At 37.7% G+C, this 13,416-nt stretch overlaps 4 protein-coding genes across 4 annotated transcripts; 1 reads left to right on the top strand and 3 right to left on the bottom strand.

The window, feature by feature from the left end:
* Positions 1-1,725: 1,725 nt before the first annotated feature.
* On the bottom strand, positions 1,726-2,199 carry LOC101314435 (RING-H2 finger protein ATL18-like). The gene has a single exon (XM_004292271.1). The coding sequence runs from the start codon at positions 2,197-2,199 to the stop codon at positions 1,726-1,728; it is 474 nt and encodes a 157-aa protein (XP_004292319.1).
* A 556-nt stretch (positions 2,200-2,755) lies between these two features.
* On the bottom strand, positions 2,756-6,957 carry LOC101310763 (pentatricopeptide repeat-containing protein At4g38150-like). The gene is made up of 2 exons (XM_004290048.1): positions 5,964-6,957; positions 2,756-2,889 (listed from the first exon to the last, which is right to left on the bottom strand). Exon 1 carries the CDS (start codon positions 6,922-6,924, stop codon positions 5,995-5,997), a length of 930 nt encoding a protein of 309 aa, XP_004290096.1. The 5' UTR covers positions 6,925-6,957; the 3' UTR covers positions 2,756-2,889; positions 5,964-5,994.
* Positions 6,958-7,137: 180 nt separating this feature from the next.
* Positions 7,138-8,549, top strand: LOC101310477. Its single transcript, XM_004290047.1, has 2 exons — positions 7,138-7,205; positions 7,433-8,549. The coding sequence occupies exon 2, from the start codon at positions 7,439-7,441 to the stop codon at positions 8,429-8,431; it is 993 nt and encodes a 330-aa protein (XP_004290095.1). The 5' UTR covers positions 7,138-7,205; positions 7,433-7,438; the 3' UTR covers positions 8,432-8,549.
* Positions 8,550-8,774: 225 nt separating this feature from the next.
* LOC101314154 (probable L-type lectin-domain containing receptor kinase S.5-like) lies at positions 8,775-11,630 on the bottom strand. The gene is made up of 2 exons (XM_004292270.1): positions 10,367-11,630; positions 8,775-9,730 (listed from the first exon to the last, which is right to left on the bottom strand). The coding sequence occupies exons 1-2, from the start codon at positions 11,628-11,630 to the stop codon at positions 8,949-8,951; spliced, it is 2,046 nt and encodes a 681-aa protein (XP_004292318.1). The 3' UTR covers positions 8,775-8,948.
* Positions 11,631-13,416: the final 1,786 nt, after the last annotated feature.

Raw genomic sequence — 13,416 nt, 5'->3', positions numbered from 1 at the left:
CCTAATGATTGGTTTCTAAAAGTGTTTATATAATTATGCTTGGTTTTTGATATCGTACTTATCATCGCTCATTTAGCTAAGATGTTAAGAGCTAACATCGAAAAATATAAGACTGTTGTTTCCACCTCCTCCTCTCACTCATCCAAATGTCTATTCTTTTAACTTAAAAATTTACTGAACCGACCTGACCCAAAATTTAAACAAAACATTTTAACTAGCCGAATTTAAAATTTGAATACAACATGCTCACATCAGAACTAAAATTTAAACAATATGTTCACAACAGAACTAATTTATTAGCAATTAATTATATCTGGAAAGTATTCAAAGTTCTACTTACAAATATAAGTGTTTTTTGTTTACAAGAGTCAACCAAAAAGAGAAAAAAAAAAAAACAATACATTCGGATATGTGATATCACATCCTCCTCTCCTTAAAAAAAGGTATGAGATATCACATTCTTCCCTCTTAACAAAAAAATTCGTCCCGAAATTGGAAAATCTCGATCAGTTACTAGTAACATATACCCATATCTCTAAACACGGGATAAACCAAAATGTCCCGACTCAGATAAACAAGGTCACAAATATGTAAATAGGAACAAAGAATTACAGACACAACAAAGAAGAGTTCACCAAAAACACAACACTAGGTTATAGTTTTGCCAAAAACACAACACTTTTATATTGTAGTTTAAGAGTTATACATGCTTGAACTTAAACAATTTAAGTATGATTGTTTGTCATCATACGACAAATAATTAGGGCATGATTAAACTTAGTTTTTTTTTAAACATGACAGCATATCATATATACATGTTAAGGTTGTGAACTACAATCATTTAGAGATAATTATCATCCGTTATCATAAATTCTTCATCTACAAGTTATATGCACTCTTTTCCTTAAAAAAATAAGAAGCTATATGCACTCAGGATAATGTGGAGGATATGTTCTTCGACTCAGGGTAAGTTGATCAAATAAATCTTCAATGGATCGACTTGCTAATTTAATAAATATTAACATATAAAACAAACCAAGAGTGCCTTCATGGTCCTCGTTGACCTACCACTAAAATCATCTTCCAACAAACATATGTGACATTGACACCAGATGCCCAAAAAATAAATAAATATTAACACTCATTTGTCAAACTACTTAATTTTTGTTATCACTAAATCTACCATGATGAGAAAAATATAGTAAGGAACCTCTAAACTAGCTATCTAACAAACAATGACACGTTTATATATTCTCAATGAAATTACAATAATTTCCAAGATAAATTCTTAAAATAATGAGAATGAAATCACTTGGCTTTCCTCGTTAATTAGGTGGTTTGTGTTAGTATTCTCAATGAAATAACTTATCAGAATTCACAAATGGAATCGAAAATTATTTCAACTGTAAACATTACAATGTGGTTGTTCAATTTCATTTCCAACTGGACCTGTTTAAATACTCTTTTGATTATTGATGAAATTACTTTGGCTAATCAAAGAAGAAGAAAAAAGGTTCCTTAATGCTTCTTCTCTTACTGCAACTCTCTTACAAATTTACATCACAAAGAGGTCTTAAATTGATCAGCAAGGAACATGTATAATCAGTTAATCACATAACAATCAATTACATGAAAGTATGGAAATCCCTAAATCCAAAAAGAGAAAATCTGCCTCCATTAATTTACAGCCCTCAGGAAGAAGAACTAATTCTTAATCTCAACTGATTAATATTGCCAAGAATGTGGAAGAAAATCCACATCACATTTTACATGACAAGTATTCACATTGAAGAACAATGACCTACAAAGTGGACAAGTGAAGTTGTTTCTCTCCATCCACTTCTCGATGCAATCCATATGGAAAACATGGCCACACTTGGACAATTGGCTCACCACATCTTCATCCTCAAACTCCACCAAGCAGACTGAGCAGGTTTCAGCCTCGTGCGAGTCCTGTCCACTCCTTTCGGTACTACAATAACCCTGCAAGTCCTGGAATCTAGCCACAGGAAGACTCAGCTGGTCTAGATTGCAGCAAGCAGTGTGATCCTCTGGCTTCAAAATATCACTGAGAAATAGAACGTCACTAATTATACCAGCTAGAGCTTTTTTGAACTGCATGAATGGGATCCAAAAGCAGGTGTAGAATAAAATGGTGGCCATAGTCAAACCCGACTGAGAAACCATTAGACATATCATCTTCGCTGATCAATCTTCAATTCTTAACCTAATTTTCTCTCAAACCCTTTTGCTCTCTTTCACTCCAGAAGACTCAAAACTGTGTTTGTTTCTGAGAGTCCTAACAAGGCTAATGACACCCTTTATATAGCAACTAGTTTTGAGTGCTCCGTAGTCTTCAGGAAACAATTTAAATGCTTTTAGTTGATTTCTTAGCTCTGACTTCTGGAATTTGATATAAATATAGCAGGGCTGCCTTGATGTTATATTATTGTAATGACTATGTGCTTCATAATTCATACCAATTCATATGAAACTAATTTGTATTTAAAAATTGTATATCCTACTTTGAAATCGGCGGAGGAGAAGGGCCGGCGCCGACCCCACATTCTGATAGTCCTTTGAATAAAATACATACAGTAAGAGGAAATTTATATATGCATTCTTGAAGTTAAACATGCAAGCACAAGTTGTATCTAACTCAGTTTATAATACTAATTAGTAAAGACTTGACCTTGAATGAAGCAATTTTTGATTTATTGGGAAGCTCTTCTTAGTTAATGGAGCGTCAAAAACGCATTCCTTAACTATTGTTTATTGTTACTCCAACAGATTAAGCATGCAAATGCAGGTCCATGCTAGATTCTACATCTACAGAAACACCAGAAGCACGGTAGTTTATGATGTTGAGTTGAATCTCAATTGTTGAACCTGGAGCAATGCAGAGGTATCTTCAGACATGATCTTTGGATTAATCACTCACTTAACAACAAAAAAATGCAAAACTTCAGAACTGTAAAGCTGTACTCTCTTAGCATACTTTGTCAAAAACAATGTCGTTGTACAATTTTTACCGATAAATACTTGAAAATTCTGTTTCATAAATACTCAGATGAATGATGTTTTCCTGATATAAGCACAATACATCAGATCTTAATAGATAGTTAAATACACAGCAGATGATCAAATTTCAATGACATACGATGACTCTAGTGATCTATACTAGTTTATTCTTAATTTTCTACTAATATGGAAGCGCAAAGTCCAAGCAAGATTTCAATAGCTATATCTTTTCTGGTTTTGTCTGGTATTTTAGTTGAGCCTGGCCGTCTGTTTTGATAGGTATACCACCTTATTCCCTCTCATATATTAAACAGTAATCTCTGCTTAATATACAAATCCAAGCTCAAATGACTGCGTAATTTGCTCCTCGACTCAGGTAACTGTACTTGTTTGCATACTATTATATACACGAGTCAATCAATTTTCTCTCTTTTTCGTTTTTAATCACCAATTTTCTCTCTACCTCGTTATACAATTGTGCATGTTGAGCAGATGAGCCGTTTCAGAAACAGTTCACTTCTCATGAACGACCCCTTCAAAACTACTAAACAGCACAAACGATCTGGGATTTGATCTCTAGAATTTGGTCTAAAGTCTTATCTATGAACTGTCCCAATCACATTACCATCTACAAGATGAGAAAGAATCAGAGAAGAATTCAAAGGAGATGAATACATAGAAGGTTGCTACTATAAATTAATCCTGCATAAACTACTTTTACCTGGTCAATGATCAAGTGCACATGATCTGGAAAGTTTGATTGCTATAATGGGAAAATTTGATTAGTTCTAAATTTGATATGTAGATAGATGCACAAACAATCATGTGATGCCAATCAACAATTCTATTAGTTACATCACCTAAGTTGTAGCATCCCCATATATTTTTCTTTTCCCACATGATCTAGGCAAACACTTTGGATGTATATGCTTAACTTATCAGGTCAACCCCACCCTTAATGGGACAGTTTCATATTCTAGCCTAGGTAGGACTAGAAGTACAGACTACCTTAAACTAGCAGAGGCATATACTAAAGCCGACCAAAATCTCAAAGATCTTATAGAGCAAAGAGAATTTTGTTGGTGAATTGGTGCTTATCCAAGGTCCTTTTAGGAGGAGATGTATCTAGTCCCCAGGGACTGTCTTTCTTCAGTTTTGGTCAGTAATAAACAATAACCGACCATCATGAGTTTTATGTTTCACACAAACTGCTATTGCCTTTTGTGAGAATATAGGCGGTTGCATGTTTTGAGGGCTGTGAGTCATTTGGATTGGCAACAATAGTGTGACCAAATGCGTATGCTTATGGCAACCCAGAATGATCAGTGATCCTAGACATGTATTCTACAAGGTATTTGGGATCATGTTCAAGCTATCGATGCCAAGTCATACCTTGCCAAAAGTATATTCCTTTGACTAATTAAAAAAAAAAAAAAAAAAAAAAAAACTAGTTCATAGGTGGTGGTTGCTCAAGCTGGAGCTAACACCAGAAACTATCCTGATCTTGCACAACCAGACCTTAATCACATCCTTGGTTGACACAAAGCTAACCTTCAAGCCTTCTATAAACCTAACTCCTGATCTGAACTACGGCTATGCATTGCTACAACTTAATCCTGTTAATTCCACCATCACCACCTATGTAGCATCCTGCTCTTCATAATCAAATAAAATGTCGAACTAAGCCTTTAAGCCAAACCTAATTGCAGGAAACTTAGCAACCAAAGAATGTACTAGTATGCTACTGCTGCCTTGCTGATGTCTCCTTTAGGCCCCCTTCATGTCTAATCACAATGTCAAGCAAACCCTTCAGCAGTCATAAACCTAATGTGAGGGAATCTAGCAATCAAACATTGCACTAGTACAGCTACTGGCCTACTGCCGCCTCGCTGATCTCTCCTTTAGGCCCATACAATTCACATGTACTATCTCCATCACATTTTATTGCCTATGCTTTCTCAATCATAATTAGTCAAAATGAGCAACATATATTTCAACCATGACTCAACAACACATAAAAAGTAAATGCATAGACAGAAAACTAAATTGTGATTTATTCTTTTTCTGGGTCTGAAATCATTAAATGTGCTCAAAATGTTGCTGCTTCATTAAGTTTCAATTCATGAAAAACATGGCATAGAATAAACAAGACATGAGGTAGCTGTTTCTGTAAGCGAACTTCAACTGGACAAATAAAATATGAATACAAAAACCAAGCTACATATGCTTCTTTACAGAGCTGCACAGCAATTTGGTATAGATGTCTACAACTTTTGAGCATAAAAGCTTGCCTACCAGTTGTGTGTGACTTAAAGCAGGTGGAAGCATAAACAAAAATAAGGTTCAATATCCAATCCATGATGGCAAGGCCAACTGTGGTCCTAACAGCCAAGGAAGGTCAAATACAATCCCGAAAGTGATTCACAAAGTTATAGGTAGGTTTCTTAAGTGAAAAATGTAGAATCCAGCATTCGCAAGGATGAGAAGTACATTGAGATTTTGACCTCTGATTTAAAAGTGAACTTAAAAGCTATATATGTATCACAGCATAATGACACCCTTTCTTTTCTGACTACTGCAACCTCATTTAGTAAATTCTAGTTGACGTCTGAAATTGAGCATTGTAACTTGGTTAAAAAGCAACAGTGCACTCTATATCAAGTTATCAACTCCATGTTATCATTGTTAGCTCTCAACGACTCTTTTACTCATCAAGAGCTGTAACTACTGTATCATGGATTAGACAACTTAGGCTGAAAAATGCTCATATACAACAATAAAGCACAAGGAATCATAGCTATCCCTCTCATTAACAAAGTGAAGTTTTATCGGTGACATTGATGTTCTTATCATGCTGCCCTCATAAGATGGGGGCTACAGTGTTTAACCATATCCAAAGAAATTCAATTCTTTATAATCAACACTAGAACAGAAAAACTTACAATTTCTTATACTTCCAAGAAGCAATTCAACTCAAAAAAGTTTCTTTGAATGGTTCTTCCCAAAGATAGCTTCCCAAACCATTGGCGAAAACGATGCCCTTTTATCCAAAAACTCCCTAACAGCCTTCTCATTAACCACATATCCCCTCTGCTTCAACTTCCCAATCACACTCTCACCTCCTTCCACCCCATTTTCCTTGCACACCCCATCAACCAACCCCACAAAAGTAGTCACATTCGGCGAGTGACCCGCTTCCAACATTTCCCCACAGAACTCAGCAGCATCCTTCATCTTCTCACACCTACACAGCCCCTGCACCATCACATTGTAACTAAACGCATTCGGAACAATCCCATTGCTCTGCATCTTCCTGAAAACCCTCTTAGCATCTTCGGGCTTCCGGCCTTTGCAGAATCCCTCCACCACAGCAGTGTATATCACCACCTCAGGAATAGTCCCCTTTTCGCGCATCGACCCGAAAAGCTTCATTGCCTCCTGGACCAGCCCATCTTTACAGAGCCCATCAAGCATTGCCACCGCATTGGGAATCAGACCCGTCTCCTTCATCTTCTTGAATATCTCATTGGCCTCCTCCGTCGGCTGCGGCTGCGGCGGCGGTGGCTCCGCCGCTTCCTGTGGCTTCTCTCTCTTCGACTTCTCAAGACCCATTTTCAGCTTCTCAAGAAAACTGCTGTCCTGCAATGGCGGATTAGGGTTCTCCCTCCTCCTCTCCAAATTGGGAGGGCTCTCTCTCCTTCTTTCTAAATTGGGTTGGGGATTCGACGCTCTCTGGCCTCTTAACGGCCTATTGGGTATCGGCTCCGGCGGTTGTTTCGCCGGAGCCTCCATTTCACGGCCGCGATCAGTTCCGGAGCTAAAACGACGTAGTTTTGAGTGGCCAAGAGAGTTAGAAACTGTGGAGAAGATGTGCTTCGGAACCCGGGCATGAAACGATGGCATGGCCTCTGTGGATTTTGATCAATTTGATTCCTCAAGTTTCAATCTTTTTGCTTTCTTGGGTTTAAGGGAGTGTAGAACTTGGGGTTTAAACCAAGTGAGGCTGAAGAAGAGGGCACATCGGTCATTTGGAGAAATGAGGAGGGTAGTAATGGTATTTGAGAAAAACAGTAGGCTCAGTTAGTAAGGAGCCTTAGCTCTCTGTGCTCTGAAAATGAGATAAGGCTTATGAAATTTGGGCTGGCCGCACAAGAAGAAAGTCTCTCTCCCTGATTCAATCATAGGTATGTTATCTTTTTAGCTTTGTATAGAAATTCAGAGTAGAAAGATTTAGTCTTTGATGGAATTGTGTGGTAGTGTTCAGTTTGTTTTTTGATATTACAGTTGCCCATGTACAGAATATGTTTGATTATGATCATTGATCTGTGTTGGTGTTTTTGAATTTGTTTCTGGGTTTCATATGAAATTTGCAAATGTGGGCTGGGTTTGATGTGTTTTTACATGTTATCAGGGGGTAATGGAAACTAGCACCACTCAGAATGGTAGTAGTGGTATCATGTGGTTCTTCAGGGATAAGGGGTTTGATGATAAGAGTATTAGTGAAATGTTCAAGAAATGTAAGCGGCTTGAGAATATGAATAGGGAGAGTGCCTCTGAGAATTGGGCTTATTTGGAGAGTATTGGGATTCAGGAGAGGAAGCTACCTTCTGTTGTGTCAAAGTGCCCCAAGATACTTACTTTAGGCCTCCATGAGAAGCTTGTTCCTACTGTTGAGTGTCTCGCCACGCTTGGTACCAAACCGCGTGAAGTTGCGTCCGCCATTGCCAAATTCCCTCACATTCTGTCGCATAGTGTGGAAGAGAAGCTATGTCCACTGTTGGCCTTCTTTGAGGCGTTGGGTGTTCCTCAGAAGCAACTAGGTAAAATGATTTTGCTCAATCCTAGGCTCATCAGTTACAGTATTGACACAAAGCTGAAGGACATTGTGGACTTTCTTGCTGATCTTGGCCTTGCCAGAGACGGGATGATTGGCAAAGTACTGGTGAAGAACCCATTTATCATGGGTTACAGTGTTGATAAAAGACTGCGGCCTACTGCAGAGTTTTTGAAATCCTTTGGTCTCACAGAGCAGGGTATTCAGACAGTGGCAATACACTTTCCAGAAGTTCTGTGTAGAGATGTGGACAAGATTTTGAGACCCAATTTTGATTTTTTAAAAAGATCTGGATTTGAAGATGGGCAGATAGCAGCTCTAGTGACTGGTTATCCACCAATTTTGATCAAGAGCATCCACAATTCCTTAGAACCCAGAATCAAGTTTTTGGTAGAGGTAATGGGGAGACGAATTGATGAAGTCACTGACTATCCTGACTTCTTTCGCCACGGTTTGAAGAAAAAAGTGGAGCGGCGACACAAACTTTTGAAACAGAAGACGACGACAGATTGCAGCTTAAGTGAAATGCTGGACTGTAATCAAAAGAAGTTCCTCTTGAAGTTTGGTTTGGCTTGAAGAACAGGCCTAAGGTACTATGTCTCTTTTAAAGTGTACTTCCGTATTTGTTTTTCTTGTATTGTAGCCTAGTGTGACAATGTATTTTCGATACACTTCAATGAAGTCTTCCCTTGATAAAAGTTCCATATGGTAGAACAATGGTGAGGTAGTGTCTGTTGTTTATATAAGAACCAAAACACTACAAGATTATGCGATAATTTAATGTAAAATCAATGACCAACAATCCTCTTCAATTAGTGTTAACCTTGGCTGAAAATTACCTTACATACATCACAGGTATATCAGAACTGATTAGGTGGTTCACAAATGTTTAAGATAGATAGTGTTAAGACTTATAAAGTTGATAGATTTCTGAGGTAGATTCAACAAAATCGGTAGTACATAAGAGTCCACTAGGTATACTAAACATTTTGGTTTCTGTACAAATCCGCAATCCTAATGGTGACAGGTGACTGTGTCACTGACCATTATGACTGGTTAACCCCATTCCCAGAAGCTTAAAGACTAATTATAACTAGGGAAGTGTTAGTGTGATCCTAGAAAGAGTGATGTTAGAAACTGTACTGTCGGTGCTGCTGTATGCAGTATCCATGGAAGGCCATGTGAAAACTGGTTTGAATGGAGGCACACTAGGGACCGACATGGTTCCAGATATAATCTGGCATATGGCTTGTGTTTGAGGCCGCTCACTGGCAATAGGATGTGAACATGCCAACCCGAGAAGCAAAAGCTTCTTTGCTTCATCCAACTCATAATTACTGTTCAGTCGCTCATCTACAGCTTCCTCAATACATCCTTCTCGATGCAACATCCACACCCAATCAACCAAAGAAAATTGGTGTTGTCCATGAGTAATCTGAATCCCAGGACTTTTCCCACACACAATCTCAAGCACAACTGCCCCAAAACCAAAAACATCAGATTCTGGAGTAGCCTTCCTTGTATGGAAGCACTCAGGAGCAACATAGCCTAGGGTACCTGCGACGCCTGCTAGCCCTAGTTCAGCATATGAGTTCCTCTCTTGTTCCAAGGCTCGGGCAAGGCCGAAGTCTCCAAGGCGAGCATTGAACTCAGAGTCGAGCAATATGTTACTAGCTTTGAGGTCGCGGTGCACCACTTTTTGGTCATACTCATTTTGCAGGTAATGCAATGCTGATGCCACACCAGCTAGGATCTTGCATCTATGCTCCCAACTGAGTGTATTCTGGTTTGAAGCTTCATATAGGTGCCTATCGACACTACCGTTTGGCATGAAATCATACACTAAAAGAAGCTTTCCTTTCTCATAGCACCATCCTGTACAAAGAGGACAGTATATGTGCATAAATTAGAAACATAGAATGATGAACATGAATCTTGAGTATTGATTGAGCTTCATGTGAATAAAACTTTTTAGTAAATGCAACTGGAACTTTTTATTCAGAACAAAAGAGAATGGGAGGGCATACAAGTTACAACTGCCTCCCGAGCCATTTCCTTGGTTATGTGTACATATTCCTACCATATCTTATTTGTTAGTTACATATTTGAATGCACGTTTTTGCTCTAATCAGTTGCATGCCGTCATTCTGGACCAATTTGTATTACAAAACCAGTTAACTGCCAATTGCTTATGGTGGAATGGGTCTGGTGTGTCAATTGAGAAAAATTTTATTTCTTTTGATACAGAGTTGAGAAAATGTAAGGAAACTTGTACCATAAGGATAAAAGAAGACCTGTTCAAGGCAATAGACAATTCCAAATTCATGAGCTTTCTGGTAAACCAATTAGCTAGTTTCCTATTAGTAGAGGTTGATTGTTGACCCTTAACTTGACGTTTCTTTAGATCACAGCGATTTGCATTGTTTTAAAAGATATGGAAATGTAATGACTAAAAATAAAATAGTTTAGAAGAAGATTGGATTAGTCAAAGGAATGATGGAAATTACATACCTACTAACCGGACCAGATTTTTGTGGCGAAGGCGGTGAATAATGGTCAGTTCTGCCATGAAATCATCTTTGCCTTTGATGTTGTCTCTTGAGAATTGCTTGACAGCAATTTCTGCAGAGGTATCAATACCATATGCAGCATCAAAATCACGCAGAGTCCCTCTGTAAACAATGCCAAATCCACCTTTTCCCAGGATCATACTGGCATGGAAATTATTAGTTGCATCCTTGAGCTCTTTGTACTTGAACTCCCTCGGCATCCCTGGCAATCTTTTTAGTGTCCCAAGCACAAGGGACTCTTCAAGACTGGTTCTTTTCCTCTTCTTCACAAAGAGAACTCCCACAATAATACCAAATAGTACTAACACAACCAATGCTGGCACACCGACCTTCAACAAAGTCATGTTCTTTCTGTTCTTGAATTCTTGAACCTCTAGATTCCATTCCAGCACACAGTTTAGCTGTTTTGCCGGGCTACCAGTGGAACCAGAAAATCCAAAGTAGGAGTCTTGTTTTAGATAACGTTTCAAGTTTATTGTCTCCCTCATAAGTGGTGTCTCGGGCCTTACTGCTGGGATGGTTAAGATGCGCTTAGCCATGTAGACTTCAAGGACTTTGGTACTGCCATTGTATTGCACCCACACGGTGTAGTTGGTGCCTCCTTCCGGCGATATCTCAATATCGAAAGGCTCAAGTGAAACAGTCTTACTTGATATTGCAGAGTTGATGTTGAGGCCTATATGGTTGTCGTCGGGGTCGAAATCTTGCTTTCTTGTGTCGAATTCTATGGCAACCATGTGGTTTGCAGCATTGCCATCGGTGGTGGCATTGGTGAGGCCAAGCCACTGCCCATAACTGTTTTCAGGAATGATCCAATCCGAGGCAATAAGAAAAGCAAACCCCTCACCAGCAATCCAGTCATTTTCACGGTAGATGTTCATGAGGAAAGTTGAGTTGAAAGAGGCAACTTCATCATCGGCTTCATTGTCAGATGACCAGAGTCTATAAGGTTTGTGATACATGATCCTGCCGGCCTTGTTAAGATAGCTGACGGCTGCATTCTCAGAGTCTGGGGTTAACTGAAGTGCCCCATTATCGATGGAAGAATAAGGCGCCGGCGAACCGAAATGGAATAGATTTTGGTCGGTTTTTTCATTGAATGAGGTAAAGGGGAAATGCCTAGGATCAGCAGCTGATGCTACAAAGATAATGGCGAAGGTATAAACTAAGTAGGTGATGAATAATCTATGATGAGGAAAAGCCATATATTTTCCTCTTTGATTTTGGTTCATGAAACTAAAACTGCAGAGAAAAGAATATGGAAGAACCAAGTTTGAGAGAGGAAAGGAATGCCTTGATATATATACATGGTGATCCAGCAAAGTTACCTATATTTTTCATGAAGAAATCAGGAATGTGCTTGGAAATCACCACAGTTGAAGAAGCACTTCTCTTCATGATCATACCTATTCTTGTTTTGCTCAATTTCTCTATTAATTCTCAAAAGAAATTAGGTTGATTGTGTGAACAGAAACAAGAGAGTACCTGAAAAGTCAAATTATCTCTGCGACAGATCTCAAGTCATATTAACTAGTAATATTGAAACTTCTAATTGCAGAATCAGTACCACGAACGCGCTTGCTAGAACCAGAAAAGGTCGCATCATATAATCCAGATTAAGAAAATAAGCATTAATTCGACGTGTAATAATCAAATTAATTGGTCACATGCATATATTGCATTATAAGCATATGTCAAAAGTGCTGCGGTGTAACAGTGGCAAGAACGATATGGCTAGCAGCATTGGTTTGTAGAGTAGATAACTAGCTAGACATGGCTTCGAACTATATAGGTTTGGTGCCTATCTCTCCACGGTGGAAATATTATGCATCACATAAATGCATAGTGTTATCTGTGTATTCATGGTGATAAATTATGCATAGAATTGATACATAGTTAAATGCATGTATTGAGAATAAATGTATGGTTAAATTCATGATATATTGATCTCTTAGTCGTCCTACTAGAGAGTTATAAGGGAAATGGAAGGGTTGGTCTTCTTATGGAGATAATGGGAAAGATAGAAGGTTGGTTCATGAATAGACATTGATAAAGCAAGTCTAGAGACTTCTATCAATTGCTATAAAAAAGTGAAGCTTGTGGGGAAGCAATTAAAGGGGGTGTATTGTATATGGAATTAGTGGAAGTTTTAAAGAAGTCTATGGAATTTGAAAATCTAGGTGTATTCAATACAGACTTTTAAAAATCAATCAAAGTCTGAGTGTATTCAACTAGATTTTAAAAAATTATTATGAATTCCACCAAAGTTCAGGGGTATTCAATTAAGACTTTTTAAAATAAATAGAAGTTTAGATGTATTCAAAATATCATTCATACTTATGGAATCAATAACTCATGGATAATTGTGGACTTTATAGTGTAAATTACAGACACCAAACTCTAATATTTTTCCATCCACTAGAGCAAAGATTTGGAAAAGTCTACGATAGACTTTCTCTTTACATGTGAATAGGTTGATCCTACGATACAACATCTTTTTTTCTTTTTATAATATTTTGTGCTATCAACGTTCTATTCTATCTATTCTTTTCAATATTTTTTGAGTGTTAACATTTTGTTGTCTTTCAATTGTAATGCTTGGAACCCTCGATAACTTAAATATTATCTACTAACTCTTGATATTAGAACCATATGATCATATATTTTATATTTGCGTACATGAATTAAACTTGTCCTACTTTAAAAATGTGTCTTTGGTTTACGTACAAGTATGCGTGTTGTTAAGTTAATATAATCTTTTTCGTTACCTATGTTTATGTATTTCAATCAAATATTACAACTGTATGGATCGAAATTAGATAGATGAGCACTAAACTTATAATCGGTGTTATTGTGTTTGTCATTGTATCTTTATTTTTTTTTCTTTCCTGTAACTCTGTAAGTATTGAGAAATCTGCATAAGTCATTCATATGAAATCTATAGATTTCATAAATCAGTGAAAGTCTGTGATTAAAAATCGATGGTTTTAA

This window comes from Fragaria vesca, linkage group LG2, assembly GCF_000184155.1.
Source record: "Fragaria vesca subsp. vesca linkage group LG2, FraVesHawaii_1.0, whole genome shotgun sequence".
NCBI classification, from domain to species: Eukaryota; Viridiplantae; Streptophyta; class Magnoliopsida; order Rosales; family Rosaceae; genus Fragaria; species Fragaria vesca.
The sequence above is the reverse complement of the archived record's forward strand: the minus strand, read 5'-3'. Positions and strand labels throughout refer to the sequence as shown.